At 36.7% G+C, this 18,516-nt stretch overlaps 1 protein-coding gene across 9 annotated transcripts in view; it reads left to right on the forward strand.

The window, feature by feature from the left end:
• ASH1L (ASH1 like histone lysine methyltransferase) overlaps window positions 1-18,516 on the forward strand; it is a 207,940-nt gene that overhangs the window by 152,391 nt on the left and 37,033 nt on the right. For all 9 annotated transcript variants that reach the window (XM_070779558.1, XM_019953617.2, XM_070779564.1 and 6 more), the window contains 5 exons: window positions 10,122-10,195; window positions 11,857-11,902; window positions 12,015-12,123; window positions 14,988-15,194; window positions 15,320-15,466. In XM_070779558.1, the coding sequence (XP_070635659.1) occupies window positions 10,122-10,195; window positions 11,857-11,902; window positions 12,015-12,123; window positions 14,988-15,194; window positions 15,320-15,466 (583 nt within the window). The remainder of the gene's footprint in view (window positions 1-10,121; window positions 10,196-11,856; window positions 11,903-12,014; window positions 12,124-14,987; window positions 15,195-15,319; window positions 15,467-18,516) is intronic.

The raw sequence follows: 18,516 nt of genomic DNA on the forward strand, positions 1-18,516 counted from the left end.
GTAGACAGAGGAGTCCATGGGATCACAAAGAATCAGACACGACTGAGTGACTGAGCACAGCACACACAACATTACAAGATTTAATTCTCAGCTAGATAACTGGAGAAGGAAATGGCAACCCACTCCAGAATTCTTGCCTGGAGAATCCCAGGGACGCAGGAGCCTGGTGGGCTGCCGTCTATGGGGTCGCACAGAGTCGGACACGACTGAAGCGACTTAGCAGCAGCAGCAGATAACTGTACTATTGTTTACTTAAGAAAGGTAAGAGTAAGTTCCATACTCTGGGCTTACTACCAAAGTTCTTTTGAAAGAGACTTTTGCTTTTAGTAGTGAAATCATGACAGTGGAAGAAGATTCTCAACAGATTTAGCTGTTTCCTAGATTCTGCTAGTGATAAACAGGCTTTGAAAATAAGAGGTAACTTTAAAAATTCCATATTAAAAAAAAATGACCATTTTGGTCTCACTGGTTTTCCTCTGGATGGGAAGTTGGCTAATTGATAACTCACATTTTGGGAAGAAGTTCTAACTTTTCAGGTGGATGATAGAGTCAGTTAACTCCAAGGGAGATGAGATGAATGATGGATAGGCCAATATTTATGTCAGATATCTGGCATGAATAGTGTTTAAGAGGTCCAGAATGGAAATCCCTTAATTTAAATAAAGATTTTGACTCTTAAATCCCCACTTTAGTCTCTCGCTAAGACTAATCTGTACTCAGTAGTCTATAAATTAAGTAAATAATGGAAAAACCTAACTCAGTAGTGGGCTTTTTTCCTGTGAAACAAGATTTAACATCAGGCTGTCACAAGACTGATTTCTTTTTGTGGACAGTGTTAATTTGTTGTTCAGATAATCTGTGATTGGGGTACAGAGTGAGGCCTGCCAGCTGTTGGAACAGGCCACTCCCAGCATCATGTAAACAAAGAGTGTGGCTTTGAGTCAGCCAGGCCTACATCCAGCTCTGCCTTTGCCATATTAGTCATGTGACTAGAATAGTAAAACAAGTAAAATAGTAATGCATCCTGTCATCAGTGGAGTAAGTGGAAAATAATATTTTTTTTAATTTTTAATGAAATCAGGTTTCCTTATCTCCTCAGAGAAATGAATTTCAAAGAAATTTTACTTTTTATAATAAGTACTCATTTAACAAAATATATATTTTACCTTTACATAACTGTGGTGTTGGAGAAGACTCTTGAGAGTCCCTTGGACTGCAAGGAGATCCAACCAGTCCATTCTGAAGGAGATCAGCCCTGGGTGTTCTTTGGAGGGAATGATGCTAAAGCTGAAGCTCCAGTACTTTGGCCACCTTATGAGAAGAGTTGACTCATTGGAAAAGACTCTGATGCTGGGAGGGATTGGGGGCAGGAGGAGAAGGGGACGACAGAGGATGAGATGGCTGGATGGCATCAGCGACTCGATGGATGTGAGTTTGAGTGAACTCCAGGAGTTGGTGATGGACAGGGAGGCCTGGCATGCTACAATTCATGGGGTCTCAAAAAGTCAGACATGACTGAGCGACTGAACTGAACTGAACTGATTTAGTCAATTCGTTTTTTATAACAGTTCTACAGTGAGTTCAATGAGGCAAGCATGATGTTTTCAGCACATGGTTTCTATGATAGCTGGATATACCCATACGAAAGGATAAAATAACTCAAATTGGATCATCAACCTAAATACAAGAGCTAAAATTATAAAACATAGGAGTAAATTTTTGTGACCTTGCATTAGGTAATAATTTTCTTAAATGTCTGACACCAAAGTCATGTACAATAAAAGGGAAAAAAAGACAAATTAGACTACATTAATATTTAAAATTTTGTACTTCAAAGAACACCACCAAGAAACTAAAGCAACCCACAAAAAGGGAGAAACATTTTCAAATAAGAGGCTTGTATCCAAAATCCCATGTATATAAAGAACTGTTACAACTCAATAATAAAAAGACAAACAATACAATTTTTAAGTGAATAAATTATTTGAATTGATATTCCCCCCCAAAAAAGATAGAATTGGTCAATAAGCATATGAAAAGATGATCAACATCATTAGTCATTAGGAAAATGGAATTGAAAATCATAATAAGATACCACTTCACACTCACTGAAATGGCTTTAATTAAAAGATTTATGAGAATGTGAAGAGACTGGAACCCTCATACATTGCTGTGAGAACATGAAATGGTATAACCTCTTTGGAAAACATTTTAATAATTAATCAAGTTAATGACAGATTTAATATAAGACCTAGCAATTCTGTTGCTTAGGTATGTACCCAAAAAATTGAAGATATATGTCCAGAGACCTCGCTGGCAGTCCAGTGGTTGGGACTCTGTGCTTCTACTACAGGGGACTCAGGTTCCATCCCTGGTCTGTGAACTGAGGTTCTGCATGCCACTCACATAAGCAATATGTGATGTAGCCACACAATGTAATACTGTTGGGCAATAACAAAAATTTAGTTCTGAGACACGTGCCATATAAAATCCCAGGTCTAGGTTTGAATTGAAAATCATGGCATTCCAAGAACCAGGGAGATTGCAAACTGAATTTTTAAAGGCATCAATGTATGCCAATACCAAGAAAATAGAATAATCTGACAAAGATTTTACAGTAGTTATAATTTGTAAAAAACACTTTAACAAACAATTATAAACTTACTTAAAACAAAAAGATAGAGCCTTGACAAAGAAATGAAAGGAAAAACAAGTAGAAATTTTAGAATAAAAATAGGCAGTAGCTGAAGTACAATGCTCAGGGATAGAGTCAGCAACAAAATGAAAGATACACAGGGAACAATCAGTGAACTAGATGATGTAATATTACCCAGTATGAACAAAAGAAAAAGTAGACATTAGGAGAGATAGGCTGTGGGACCATAACAAAAGAGCTTATATTTATATTCTTGGTGTCCTGGGAGGAGATAAGAAAGAAGATAGAGATGAAAAAGTGCTTGAGTAAATAAATGGCTTGAAAGCTTCCCAAATTTGGCAGAAGACATAAACCTTCTGATTCAAGAAGATGAGCAAACCCCAAACAGAGTATATGCCAAAGAAATCCAGGCCAAGACATGTTTATCAAACTTCAGCATGCTAAAGACAAAACAGTTTTAAAATAATGAGAGAAATGACTCTGTATGCATAGGTATAAATCAGATCAAATGACAGTGGGTTTCTCATCTGAATTCATGTAAATGGCACATTTTTCAAGTACCTAAAGAAAAACTGTCAAACCAAAATCCTATACCCATTGAAAATATCCCTCCAAGAATTGAGAGGAGCAAAGGCTTCTTAGGTGAAGGTTAACTAAGACAGTTTGTTGCCAGCAAACTTAACCTATGAGTAAAGGAGGTTCTGTAAATGGAAAGAAAGAAACAACCTTGGAACATCAGTAAGGCAGAAAGAATCCAGTCAGCAAAAATATGGGCATTTACAATAGGCTTTCTTTCCTTCTTCTTTTGAATTGAAAGACTTTCCTGACAATCCATTGGGTAAGAATCCATGCTTCCACTGCAGGGAACACAGGTTCTATCCCTGGTCAGGGAACTAAGATCCTGCCTTCCAACTAGTGCAGCAAAAAAAAAAAAAATTAAAAATAGAACTGCCGTGTGATCCAGCAGTTTCACGTCTGGGAATATATCCAAAGAAAATGAAAACAGTAACTCGGAAAGATGCATGCACACACATGTTCATAGCAGCATTATTTACAACAGCCAAGATATGAAAACAGCCTAAGTGTCCATCAAAGCAGGAATGGATAAAAGAGTTGTTGTATGTATATCAAAGTATAATACATGCATGTGCACACATAAACACAGTGGGATATTATTCAGCCGTAAAAATGAGGAAACCTTGCAGTTTGCAACAACATGGTGGACCTTGAGGGCATTGTGCTAAGTGAAATAAGTCAGACAAATACTGTTTGATCTCACTTTTATATGGAATCTAAAAGTGTGTGTGTGTGTGTGTGTGTGTGTGTGAGTGATAGAAAAGGGGATGACAATATGTGTGGTTACCAGAGTTGAAGGGTTGTGAGAAGAGGAGTGGGAGTAAGTGGTCAAAAGGTACAAACTCCTAGTTACAAGATACTTAGGAACTAGGGATATAATCAACAACATGATAACCATAGTTAACACTGTTGTACATATGAAATTGTTAAGAGACTAAATCCTGAGTTCTCATTGCAAGGAAAAAATGTTTTCCTTTTTTTTTCTTTCTCTGTTTACTGTCTTTGTAAGAGATGATGATGCTAACTAAAGGTATGGTTGTAGTCATTTCACAACATACATACTCAAACCATTATGCTATACACCTTAAACTTTTACAGTGATATGGCAATGGCACCCTACTCCAGTACTCTTGCCTGGAAAATCCCATGGACGGAGGAGCCTGGTGGGCTGAAGTCCATGGGGTTGCTATGAGTCGGATCCAACTGAGCGACTTCACTTTCACTTTTCACTTCCATGCATTGGAAAAGGAAATGGCAGCCCATTCCAGTGTCTTGCCTGGAGAATCCCAGGGACGGGGGAGCCTGGTGGGCTGCCGTCTATGGGGTCGCACAGAGTCGGACACGACTGAAGTAACTTAGCATAGCATCTAAATTATATCTCAAATGAAACTAGAGGAATATTAATTAATGAACCAAGCCAAAAAAAAAAAAAAAGATTGTGTTTAGGAAGAAGAGAATTCAAAAAACTGAGGAAAGATGATAATATTGCTTAGTAGATATTCCTTAAAAGGAAACAATTAGTGGATATCTCAAAACTTAAGCCATGGAATATATCTTTTCATTTCATTCAAAAATTTAAGACTTGCTCTTTGATCAGGCAGTTTTCTAGATGCTTGTGATACATCAATAAACAAAATAGTAAAGATCCTTGCCTCTGTGGAGCTGACATTCTTCCAAAGGGGAGACAGAAATCACAATATTCCTGTCTTTCTGAATCTCACCTGTTTTTCCTCAGGCTGATAAAACCAAAAACTTGAATCCTTATCATATTTTGCTTAGTGAAATTTAAACAGTTTCATCTTGTATCTTTTATCATTGTTTATAAACCCTTGGGCACACATTTCACTCAAACAAACACTACCACTGCAACTTTTCTTTGGATGGCATTGGGATCATTTTCATAGAATAACAAAGGAAAAATGAGTAATTCTAATCTATTTATAGAGCAATATTATAACCTAATACTCAGATTATATATAAATGAGCTGAACTTTTTCTGAAGGTCAGTCACCTTATTTAGGGGACAAAAAAGGCCAAGTTTTTGTCAGATTTTAAGGTATCTTGAAAAGAGGTAGAGCCATTATTACCTCTCTCCTTTTTATTGAATAACTCCCTCTCCTTTGGTTTCCTCGTTTGCCTAGCTACTTGATTAACAATAGAATGCTTTTGTGAAATATTCTTCCTCCTATTGTTCATATCTTTTTCATATTAGAATTGGTTTTATAAAAGAAATCATCATGGACCTTTCCCTTTTAGATTTCAAGGTCAACACAATCTCCTGTCGTCTCTTCCTTAAAATGACTTTTTTGGCCCACAAAATGAGTTTTATTTCAAAGGGAAAAAGTAAAGAATTTCTTTGCTCCTTTTCTAATATTCAGTGGCAGGATTTGAGATCTCAAGGTTCAAGTATACAATAAGAAAAATCCACAAAAGATATGATTTCATCTAATTTTCAGGTGAAAGTAATTTTTTTTTCCATTTTAAAAATGAGGATTAGCTAAAACAGTATTTTTTTCAAATGAGGAACTCCTCAATATGTTCTTCTCAGGTATCCTCTCCAGCAGAATTTGACAAGGATCTTTTTAGGTGAGTCTCACATATTAAAAATGAATTACCTGGCTCTGGTTTCAGACATATTAGAGGAAAGTAAAGACTGTCTCATCATTTTTTTCCCCAACTCTTAGTATATGGATTAGAGAAAAGTCAAGGTGAAAGTCGCTCGGTCATATCCAACTCCTTGCAACCCCATGGACTGTACAGTCCATAGAATTCTCTAGGTCAGAATACTGGAGTGGATAGCCTTTGTCTTCTCCAAAGGATCTTTCCAACCCAGGGATCAAAGAGAAATACAAATAATAAAGAAAGGCAACATATAACATCTGTGGAGCTGTTTCTAGGAAAGCTCAAAATGTTGGACAGTGGGGAAAATTGTGTTTTTAAAGTTAGTTGAAATATGAGACTTCCCTGGCTGTTAAGACCCTATGCTTCCACTGTAGAGGGCATGGGTTTGATCCCTCATTGGGGAACTAAGACCCCAGCGTGCTATGTGGCCAAAAAAAAAAAAAAAAAGCTGACATGAATAATGGATGCCTTTCTTTCTAGAAAGAGAAAAGTATTATTTTTAAATGTTCAGAACTTATACTCTGCTCCTTCATACTTGAACAACCTCTTCTCTACAGAAAATACACTAAGAGTTAACCCTTTACATCAAGGGATTTGTCCTGTCTTCTGAGAGCCAATTTTGACTTGCTAAAAAATTACATTTATTTGATTGTTGTTAGAAACAGTACATACTCATAAAAATTCCTAATGTAGAAAGATGTGAATTGAAAGATAAAGTTCCCCTTCCCAGAAACATACTAGTTTAGCATATACCCTTTCAAACTCTTTCAAATACATATATATATATATATATGGCTTATTTTTTCCTGATACTTTGTTACCAAATTTTTCAGCATACAGAAATTTGAAGAAACTGATCGCAAAATATCCCATCACACAAAAAAAATCCCATCACCTAGGTTTTGTCATTGATATTTGCCTGATTTATCATGTATTTATCCATTTGTTGTTCCATCCTGTTTTTGGATGCACTGCAAAGTAAACTGCAGGGACTGATACAGTTCCAGCTAAATATTTCATCATAGTGTCAGAATCAAGATCTCAGTGTTTGTTTATAGGGTTTTTCTTTTGATTTGAATTTACCCTCAATAAAATCCACAAATCTTAAATGTACTTTTGCTCAATTTTTAAATTTTTTCCTACTCCTCTATAATCCAGACCTTTCTCAAGAACATTATCATCATTCCAGAAAGCTCCTTTGTGCCCTTCCTTAGTCATTCCCCACCATATTTAGCCACTTAATGGATTTTTTTAAAAAAAAGTCAGCCCTAATATTGCTCTAATATTATTCTGCAACTTGGAAAATAAGTTTTCGTGTGAGTAAATATATACCTCACTTCATTTAACAGCTGCACATTCATTATTTAAATACACCAAAGTTTACTTCCTTGTTGTACTTTTTCATTACAGACTTTGTAGTTACACACTCAGCTTTGGTTCCCTGTCAAGAGATGGACTCCAGTCTTCTACCAACTGTAACCTCAGACAGCAGCTTGTTATATTAACCTCCATAAGTTATTTGACTTAGATATAACTATAATCCATATTGCTCTGTCATCAGATTTATCAAATGAATAAACTCACTGTATTACATGTTAACATGTAATTGCATGTTAACAAATAACATTTTTATGGAAAATCAGTTCAGTCGCTCAGTCATGTCCGACTCTTTGCAACCCCATGAACCACAGCACGCCAGGCCTCCCTGTCCATACCAACTCCCGGAGTCCACCCAAACCCATGTCCATTGAGTCGGTGTTGCCATCCAACCATATCATCCTCTGTCGTCCCCTTCTCCTCCTGCCCTCAATCTTTGCCAGCATCAGCGTCTTTTCAAATGAGTCAGCTCTTCACATCAGGTGGCCAAAGTATTGGAGTTTCAGCTTCAGCATCAGTCCTTCCAATGAACACCCAGGACTGATCTCCTTTAGAATGGACTGGTTGGATCTCCTTGCAGTCCAAGGGACTTTCAAGAGTCTTCTCCAACACCACGGTTCAAAAGCATTAATTCTTCAGCACTCAGCTTTCTTTATGGTCCTACTCTCACATCCATACATGACTACTGGAAAAACCGTAGCCTTGACTAGATGGACCTTTGTTGACAAAGTAATATCTCTGCTTTTTAACATACTGTCTAGGTTGGTCATAACTTTCCTTCCAAGGAGTAAGCGTCTTTTAATTTCATGGCTGCAGTCACCATCTGCAGTGATTTTGGAGCCCAGAAAAATAAAGTCAGCCACTGTTTCCACTGTTTCCCCATCTATTTGCCATGCAGTGATGGGATCGGATGCTATGATCTTCATATTCTGAATGTTAAGCTTTAAGCCAACTTTTTCACTCTCCTCTTTCACTTTCATCAAGAGGCTCTTTAGTTCTTCTTCACTTTCTGCCATAAGGGTGGTGTTATCTGCATATCTGAGGTTATTGATGTTTCTCCCAGCAATCTTGATTCCAGATAACTCCCCCCTATTTTTTTGAGGGCAAGTTTATTACGTTTTCGTCTTAGTCTGGATGTGGTAGTAACTTTCCCCAGAAATTTTTAATGAGAAAAGTGACTTTATTTTACATTTTTGCAAATCTTCTCGATGTCTAGCTAATATAGGACAGTTGGATTTTCTAATGTGTTTTTGCATTCTATTTGTTGTGATGTTATTATGGTTTAAATATATGAAGAAATCTGACCTCACATGGGTAAAAAGTTGTCAAAGAGAGGAAGATTTAATAATTTCACATAATTGTAGATATTCTTTGATATTATAGCAAAAATTAAAAATGTTCCTTAACATTCGAATGCTGGAGTATGAAATCAATGGATTTTTTTGTATTGTTGCCTTAAAATCCAGATCTCTCTTCTAAGTTAAATAGATTTTTACCCATGTATGATTTTATCACTTCATGCATTAGACATTGGAAAATATTAATTCACTGAATTACATTGCTCTTCCATTTCCTGTATGTATCCCTGACAATTCATATTTGTGATTTGCCACTTATTTCATGAGAAAAACATAAGTATTGGAAAACAGAATCTCCTGATAATTAGTAGACACAAGTTTTGCAAAATTTCAGTGTTCACTTCAAACTAAAATTTTATCATTGGAAATATATTTTCAGTTGGAGTTCTTGAAGTAACAAGTTCACTGGATTTATTTTCAGTTCCTAGGTTAGAATAACCATTGTCTGTCAGTTCTTTTAAGTAAAAATGTTGTTCTATTAAAAAAGCCAACTGGTTCGGCCCACCATTCAAATATTTGCACAAGTGCATTTCCTTAAAATAACCATCATACCTTAGTATATAGCAGAAGTACTTTATGCATACTTGCATTGTGTCATGCAGAATAAAGATTTTGGTTTGTGGGTCAAGATTTAATATTTTTACTACTTTATCAAGAGCATTCTTAGATAATGCCGTATAGTTCATTTCTACTGGTTTCGTTCTAATAGAGATTTGTGCCACATGCCTTCATTCATACTAACAGTACAGCTTTACCCACTATTCCTTTTACCCCATTAGTACAAATGTCAGCATAATGAAAATGCATATAATATCTTAGTTGTGTTACCAAAATAGTTTTGACCTCTCGGATCCCTTGGGGTAAGCAGAGCACACTTTGAGAACTGCTGGTCTGGAGACCATGATAAAACACGTCCAGATAACAAGGAAACATCTAAATACTGCAAGAAGTGAGTTGAGCATCATAGTGCTTCATGAACAAAAAGATCATATAGAGTAAAGAAATTGGGGGGCAGGGTGCCTCTTTATGGTAGAAAGGGGCTTTGAAACTGGCTATAAAAAGTAGTAGTATTTCAACAGGTAGGAAGAAAAATGTTAACAGATCATAAAGTTACATGTAAATACTCTTGAGTTATTTAAATTCAGAGTTTCCTATTTTGGAAAAATTTTATACTCCTTTTGTAGTTAGCCTTAAATTATGTACAATAATGGAGGAAAGATAATAGACGCTCTGGTTAGTGACTTTAATGATTGACAAATTCTTAGTATTTAGTGTGCTTCATAATGATGACTTCTTTTGCAGTAAGTTTGCCATGCTAGTTGTTTTATATAAGCTAAAATTAAAACATCTTTAGCATATACCACATGGAGCACAGTGGAAAAGAATAGCAAAAATTAAAAATTGGTGATGGAAAATTCATAAAATTTAACATGAAATGTTTATTTTTTTTACTCAGTGCATGTTAAAGCTTGTGGCTATTTGACTCTTTGTATAAAATAAATACTGAAATGGATAGTATTGTTTTGTTTCAGGAAAATATCTAAGGCAAAAGAGAATTGATTTTCAGCTTCCCTATGACATTCTTTGGCAGTGGAAACATAATCAGGTATGAGCTTATCTTACCATATTTCATTCCTTTTTTTTTTTTTTTTTTTTTTCAGTTTTATGTGTTTATTTATTTTTTACTTTACAATATTGGTTTTGCCATACGTTGACATGAATCCGCCATGGGTGTACATGTGTTCCCCATCCTGAACCCCCCCTTCCACCTCCCTCCCCCGGTATTTCATTCTTAAGTGCTAAATGGGGGAGAGGGAGATGCAAGTCTTTTTCTCTGCCTCCTTGTTATGCTCTCATCTTAGGAAATACAGAGAAGTGTCCCTGTGAAGGTCAGAGACTAAGAAAAATGAATTTGCATCCATATTTAATATGACCTATTTGCCTTTACTCATAACTTCAAAATAGCAGTAAGTTCCTGCTTCCTTAGGAAACCTTCAGTTATTATTCTGGACTTTTATTCTGGTAGCAAAGATTCTGTTCTGTAAGAATCCTGTTTGATGCAGGTCTCAAGAGAATTTAGATGTACTGCCAGCAGCATTAAGAAATTTCAGGCTTTATTTTCGTTGGCTCCTTCCCATCAGTTTGGAATTTATTTTTCACATACAAAAGAGAGTCTTCTACCAAAGGAAACAGGGAAAATATTTAATACTCTTGTACTTTTAAATATATTGGGAACTAAAACTGGGAAGGTGCTGTTTTTCTTTCTTACTTACCTAATTGAAGTTGCCCCCAGTAATTTTTATATTTAGCAAAAGCCCCCAGAATCCATATTGGGAACTACCATTGGGAAATAGAAGTAGTCATGCAAATGAGGTAAATAGGCTCCTGAGTTTTGCCAAAATTCCACCAAAGTTTAATCTTGGAAAGCCAAAAGCAGTGAACATTCCCATCTGCATTCTCTTCTTTGATGGTCTGTCCTGAATTTTAAGAGGGTCAGTATGTTAGATATTTGTCTCAGAGAGTTCATAACAATAAAGGAGATAGTGTTTTGACTCACTGTACCCACTGAAAAATGATGGTGGGATTATTCTTATAGATTAGTACACTTTAGCTTAAACAGCTTAAACCAAGCTCCTGTTTGTTTGTTTGTTTGTTTTTTGGTACTGTCTTCTATAGTAAAACACTCACAGACTGACTAATACTTTTTTTTCATAATGCATTCTTTATTGCAGTATGAGAACACCATTATCCTGCCTGCCATCTCCCCTTTATTAACTGAATTAATTGCCTTAATTAAAATGTAAAATGTGTTTTCCTACAATAATCATCCTGAAAAAGCCAGGATACTTATCTTTTTCATATCATATACCTACCCTACCCATCTGAACAAGCCCTGTGCAAGTTTTCCTTTCTTTTCATAGAGGGAAATAAAGTCTTAATTTATCCAAATGAATAGCTTTAATCTGCAGTGTGATAATCATTTAAATCTGTCCAATAACTTGCTGAAGAAACATCTAACAAAAAATACGTTTTCTTTAATCTACTTATGATTGTTTCTGTTGAATATAGTTCTCTTACCCTGATCTGGTAAGTCACCTTTTATTCCAGGGTAAAAAGTGATCACACCTCAAATGTATCCAACCCAGAAAGTAAGTGTTTCCATATGGGCAGAGTACATAGATAATTTCTTTATTTTTAGTGATTTATACTGTTTTCTGGCATTTGAAGTTGAATGCTATATCGGGATTTTTCTGTTTTTTCTTCTAGCTGTACAAGAAACCAGATGTCCCACTATATAAAAAAATTCGTTCAAGTGAGTAAAATGAGAGCTGTTTTTTCTGCCTCCATACCATCAGTGTTCTCAGCCTGGCACTTAAAAATTACTCTATATGTTCACAAACTATTCTTTGTTGTCTTCTCTCAAGATGTCTACGTTGATGTCAAACCCCTTTCTGGTTATGAGGCTACCACTTGTAACTGTAAGAAGCCAGATGATGACACCAAAAAGGGCTGTGTGGATGACTGCCTCAATAGGTACTGTACTAAACTAATTCTGTAAGCCCAGGCTTTAAGATCTGTAAGATGCTTCATTTACGGGAAGTCCCTGGTGGTCCAGTGTTTAAAACTCTGTGTTTTCACTGTCAAGGGCCTGAGTTCAATCCCTAGTTGGGGAACTAAGATTCCACAAGCCACGTGTGGCCAGAAAAAAAAAAAAGACTTCATTTAAAGGAAAAAGTTAAGTAGACTCTGATATCCTCTCAAGAAATCAAAAATGATATATGAAACCTAACTGATGGACTGTCTTGGTCTGCTTGGGCTGCTATAACAATCATAGACTTAAATAATGGAAATATATTTCTCACAATTCTGGAGGCTGGGAAGTCCATGGTGAAATTGTCAGCAGATTCAATGTCTGGTGAGGACCTACTTCCTAGCTTATAGACAGCTGCCTTCTCCCTGAATACTCACATGGCCTCTCCTCAGTACATGCTCATGGTAGAAAGATACTTCTCTCTCTTCCTCTTCTTAGAAGGCCACTAATCCCATTATGAGGGCTTCTCTGGTGGCCCAGTGGTAAAGAATCCACCTGTCAATTCAGGAGCTACAGGAGAGGCGAGTTTGATCCCTTAGTTAGGTAGATCCCCTGAAAAAGGAAATGGCAACCCATTCTAGTGTTCTTGCCTGGAGAATCCCAGGGACAGGGGAGCCTGGTGGGCTGCCATCTATGGGGTCGCACAGAGTCGGACATGATTAAAGCAACTTAGCAGCAGCAGCCAGTATTCTTGCCTGGAAAATCCCGTGGACAGAGGAGCCTGATGGGCTATGGGGTTGCAAAAGAGTCAGACAGGACTGAGAGATTAAACAACAATCCCATTACAAGGTTCCCACCTTCATCAGCTAATAAAACCTATTTACCTCCCAAAGCCCCTACTTCCAAATAGCATCACACTGAAGGCTAGGGCTTCAACTGAATTTTAAGGGGACATATTCAGCCCAAAACATGGGCTAAATAGAGAAATAGGAAGCAACATCATCTAGAGTCTTATGTACTCAGGTTTAAATCCTCTTACTGCTATGAGACCTAAGGAAAGTTCTTTAACCTCTCTAATAAAAATAATACTAGTAGAAGGGGGAAACTAAGTTGGTAGACATTAGGGTATAGAAGATATATTAATACACATGATGATTGAGTCAGTGATGCTAATGAGAGATAGTAAGGCTGTTGTCAGAGATAGGAAGTGTGAGTTCTCAGTGAAATTGAGATTTCAAAGTGAAAATGTCTAATTGAGACAAAGGATTCTATCTCTATTAACCTAAGCAGATACGTAGCAAAGGAGAATTAATGAACTTCCCAGCAGTGTTCCTTGTTCTAGATAGCTTTCCTAGACAGATAGCTGCTTCTCCAATTTTGATCTCTAGTCAGCTGTCCTGTGGGCTGAGGGAATCAGTGTTTTTGCTTTAATGTGCCAGCTGGGAAATTCTACCTTACCTACATAACTGTAAATCTTCATCTTGTCATTGTACATACATAAAATTGTACATAGTAGTAGTAGTAGCTTGGTGATTTAGGTAGTTGATGTTTTATGCAGACTATTTTCACTCTCAAGTATTTTATGTATGTGCTTTTATGTATCATTGTAATCCATAAGCTCATCCTTTTTAGATTGATGTCACAGCTTGCCATTCTTCTGTTGTTCATTATTCAAGTTACTTTTAATATTTTGCTATTAAAAATTATACTACTATGAAACTGTGTAACTTCCTTTTTTTAATCCTTAGATTATATTCTCAAAAGGAGAAATAACTGTATAAATTATAAGAACATACATATATATGTATACATACATATATGTAATTTTTACTGTATACTTTCTAATAACTTTCATAAAATACTGAGTTAATTTTTGGTATCACCACTAATACATATTTATTTCCCCTTAGTTCTACCTCCTTTAGTTACTGACATCTAACTTTATTTCTAGTGCTTTCGTATTTCATCAGTTTACTATTTGAGAGAATCATATGTCCTTAAAGTTGTTTAAATGTGCATTTCTTTAGATGCTAACATTTCTGTGCTTTTTTGTATGATATTTTATTTATTGTCTATGAAATTAATATAGCTGCCTCATTGCTTATTTCCTTTCTTTCCTTCAATAGTTCAGGAAGTTGTTGTTGTTTAATTGCTTAGTTGTGTCTGACTCTTTTGTGATCCCGTGGACTATAGGCCACCAGGCTCCTCTGTCCATGGGATTTTTCCGGTAAGAATACTGGAGTGGGTTTCCTTTTCCTTCTCCAGGGGTTGGGTCCTTCCCAACCCAGGGATGGAACCAGAGTCTCCTGAATTGGCAGGATTCTTTACCACTGAGCCACCATGGAAGCCCTCGTATATTCTTAGTATAGAAATAAATATGTTAGTGTTTCCCCAGGATGCTGAGTGGACAATTAACTTATTAATTTACAAGAAGCATCAGTGTTTGCAACTTGACTTGGATATTTTCAGTATTATTAACTTTTGAATTTAGACATTATTACCTTGTTAATAACTTTATTAACCAACCTAACCCTATTAAAATAAAAATTAATTATATGCATTTTTTTGGCTGCACTGGGTCTTAGTTGCAGCATATGGGATCTTTTAGTTGCAGCACATAGCATCTTAGTTGCAGGATGTGGAATCTTTAGTTGCACCATGAGAAAACTCATTTGCAGCATGTGGGATCTAGTTCCCTGACCAGGGATCAATCCCAGGCCCCCTTCATTGGGAGTGCAGAGGGTTAGTCTCTAGACCAGTAGAGAAGTCCCTTTGAATTCATTTTTTAAATTCCTATTTTAAAAAATGGGTTCGTATAGATGATATGTAGTGTTAATTGACATGTAATTATTCCTTTTCTTTCTAGAATGATCTTTGCTGAGTGTTCCCCCAACACTTGCCCCTGTGGTGAGCAGTGCTGTAACCAGAGGATACAGCGGCATGAGTGGGTGCAATGTCTAGAACGATTTCGAGCTGAAGAAAAAGGTTGGGGAATCAGAACCAAAGAACCCCTAAAAGCTGGGCAGTTCATCATTGAATACCTAGGAGAGGTTGTCAGCGAGCAGGAGTTCAGGTACAGTGGTAAATCATACTCCAGGAAAATGGCAGAGGTACCAGATTAGAATGGAAAATGAAATATTTGAAGTTTACTTTCGACTTAATCATTAACTGGGTTTTAATCATTTCTCTCCTCTTTAGGAACAGGATGATTGAGCAGTATCATAATCATAGTGACCACTATTGTCTGAACTTGGATAGTGGGATGGTGATTGACAGTTACCGTATGGGAAATGAGGCCCGATTCATCAATCACAGCTGTGACCCAAATTGTGAAATGCAGAAATGGTAAGAAAACAGGGGAAGATGAACCCAGCAGAGCAGAAAGCATTGAGGACATCCTGAGATGTATCTTAATAATCAGCTTATACAAAGCAGCTCAGGCAATTCTCTGTTATGACAGATCCTCCCAGGTAGAGAGTAAGCTCGTACTGTTTCTTCACACTTCAACCTATCTATTCCCAGAAGAATGTAATATTTATTTATGTGTGTATGTGAGACATATATGATAATACCTACTATTTATTGACTGCTTACTATGTACCAAGCACTGCTACATGGTTCTTATATCCATACATTTAGCATGTTTATCACATCCTCACTGGATTTGTTACAATGATAAGTAAAGATAAGTGAGATAGATTAGAATCTAACTTAGAATGAAAAAAATACATCTAAAAAATAATCTCACCTTTTGACATGGCCCATACAGAGTGTGTTGTTGTTGTTTAGTTGCCAGGTTGTGTCCAACTCCTTTGCATCCCAATGGACTGTAGCCCGCCAGGCTCCTCTGTCCATGGTATTTAAAAAATAAAATTTAAAAAAAAAAGAATAATTCAGAAAAGATAACACGATAGGGGAGGATTCTAAGAAAATGAGAGAGTTGGAAGCAATAAGAATCTATCTCCCTTTAGACAACTGCACTAGCAGAATCTGTCTGATAAAACTGTTTGGAACTCTGGAGTCTGTTGAAGGCTTGTAACGTCCAGGAGATGTTTCAGGTGATCAGTTGTGATTTGTTTCAGTCAATTTGAACTCTTAACTCAGTAGAGCTACTCATCCCTACCTCCAGCCACATGGCAGGCAGCTGTGCAAGTACTCCTGGAATAGCTTGCATACAGCTTGCATGTGCTAGGGCGGATAAAAGGGGCCCCTTTCTCCAAATACTGAATATCTGTACTCTGATTGCTGGTTCTGATCACAGAGGTGCACACGAAGCAGGCAGCCACTGTTGTACCTCCCATTGTTGCCAGTCCCTCTCCCTCCAGCTGTAGCGACTTTCAGGAGATTTTAAGGTACCCTCTTTTGCCCACCTTCATTTTTCATTTTTCGTCTTTTAGGACAGAAATTAAAGACTTAAGACATGTCAAAACAACTACATATGTTGGGAAATATAGTCAGTGACTACACATATCCAAGGGAAGGATCAGAAAAGACATAAGACACTAGGTTTACACTTGAGGCTGATCCTTGAAACAGGAAATTAATAATAACAAAAAACAGCGAATAGGAAAGGGGAGAATCTAATTCCCGAGCTAGCGCATTACTCGATTCAGATGTCCAGTGTTCAGAAAAATCACAAGGAATATAAAGACATTAGAAAATGTGGCCCATTCAGAGGAAAAAAAAAATAATTCAAAAAAATAATTCAGAATAGTAATTCAGTAGAATCTGTCCCTAAAATGGGCTAATGGCAGACACATAAGACAAAACTTTTAAACAATTGCCCTGATGATGCTCAAAGAACTAAAGGAAATTGTCATGAGAAAGTCTTTCATGGGAAAGTCATGAAACTGATGTGAAAAAAATGAAAGTATCAATAAAGAGATAGAAAACCTAAAAAGAAACCAGAAAGGAATTCTGGAACTGAAGAAGTACAATAATTGAAATGAAAAATTTACTAGATGGATTCAGAGGCAGGTTTGGACAGGCAAGAGAAAGAATCAGTGAACTCAAAGATGAGGTGAAGTGAAAATCACTCAGTCATGTCCAGATCTTTGCGATCCCATGGACTATGCAGTCCATGAAATTCTCTAGGCCAGAATACTGGAGAGGGTAGCTGTTCCCTTCTCCAGGGATCTTCCCAACCCAGGGATCGAACCCAGGTCTTCCACACTGCAGGCAAATTCTTTACTCACTGAGCCACCAGGGAAGCCCAAGAATAGCCTATCCTTTCTCCAGTGGATCTTTCCAACCCAGGAATTGAACTGAGGTCTCCTGGATTGTAGGCGGATTCCTTACCAGCTGAGCTACCAGAGCAGCCCATAGGACAGTATAAATTATCAAGCCTGAGGAAAAAGATAAAGATTGAAGAAGAGAGAGCTGTAAGCGGCCTTTGGGGTACCATCGAGTAGAACAACCATATGTATTGTAGATGTCCCGGAGGGAGAAAACAGAAGCAAGAGAAAATATTTGAAGAAATAATGGTTGAAAACTTACCAAATTTCATGAATGATGTGAATATAAATACCCAGGGTGCTTAACGAACTCCAAGTAAGATGAACTCAAAATGAGACACATACCAAGACATGTTAAAATCAAACTTTCAAAATTTAAAGAGCAGGTCTTGGAATCAGCCCAAGACAAACAAATCATTACATACAGTGACATTTTGGAGGCCAGAAGACAGTGGGCCCATATATGTAGTGTGCTAAAAGAACATGTCAACCAGGATTCCTATATGTAGCAAAGCTATCCTTCAGAAATGAGGAGGAAATAAAAACATTCCCAAATATACAAAAGATGAGGGACTTTTTGAGTGCTAGAACTACCCTGCAGAAATACTCAATGGTCTCCTCCAAGGTGAACTTATAGGACACCAGATAGTACTTCCATGCTATATGGAGAAATAAAGATCTTAATAAAGGTAAATACATGGGCAATTATAAAAGGTAGAATTAATTTGACAGTGTTTTGTAGCTGTACTTTTTTTTCTACACAGTTTAGGAAACTAACGCACTTAGTGGAATTGTTAGTTAATTTTTTTGTGCACATAATATAAAAAGAGGTAATTTTGTGACATCTGGAAGGGGTAGAAATGGCTATAAAGGAGTAGTGTTTTTTTATGTTATTCAAATTAAGCTACTATAAATTAGTTTTATAACTTAAGAATGTTCAGTTTAATCCTCATGGTAACCACAAATGCAATACCTACAGACATGTACAAAAAGAAATTCAGGACGAATGTAAACATTTCACTCCAGAAGATTAACCAAACACACTAGAAAGCAGGAATTCAGGCAAGGAGGGACAGAAACCTCTAGGGCATATAGAAAATAAATTGTTCAGTGAGTAATTCCTTATCAGTAATTAATTTAAAGGTAAATGGATTAAACTCT

Source organism: Bos indicus, chromosome 3 (assembly GCF_029378745.1).
Source record: "Bos indicus isolate NIAB-ARS_2022 breed Sahiwal x Tharparkar chromosome 3, NIAB-ARS_B.indTharparkar_mat_pri_1.0, whole genome shotgun sequence".
Lineage (NCBI taxonomy): Eukaryota > Metazoa > Chordata > Mammalia > Artiodactyla > Bovidae > Bos > Bos indicus.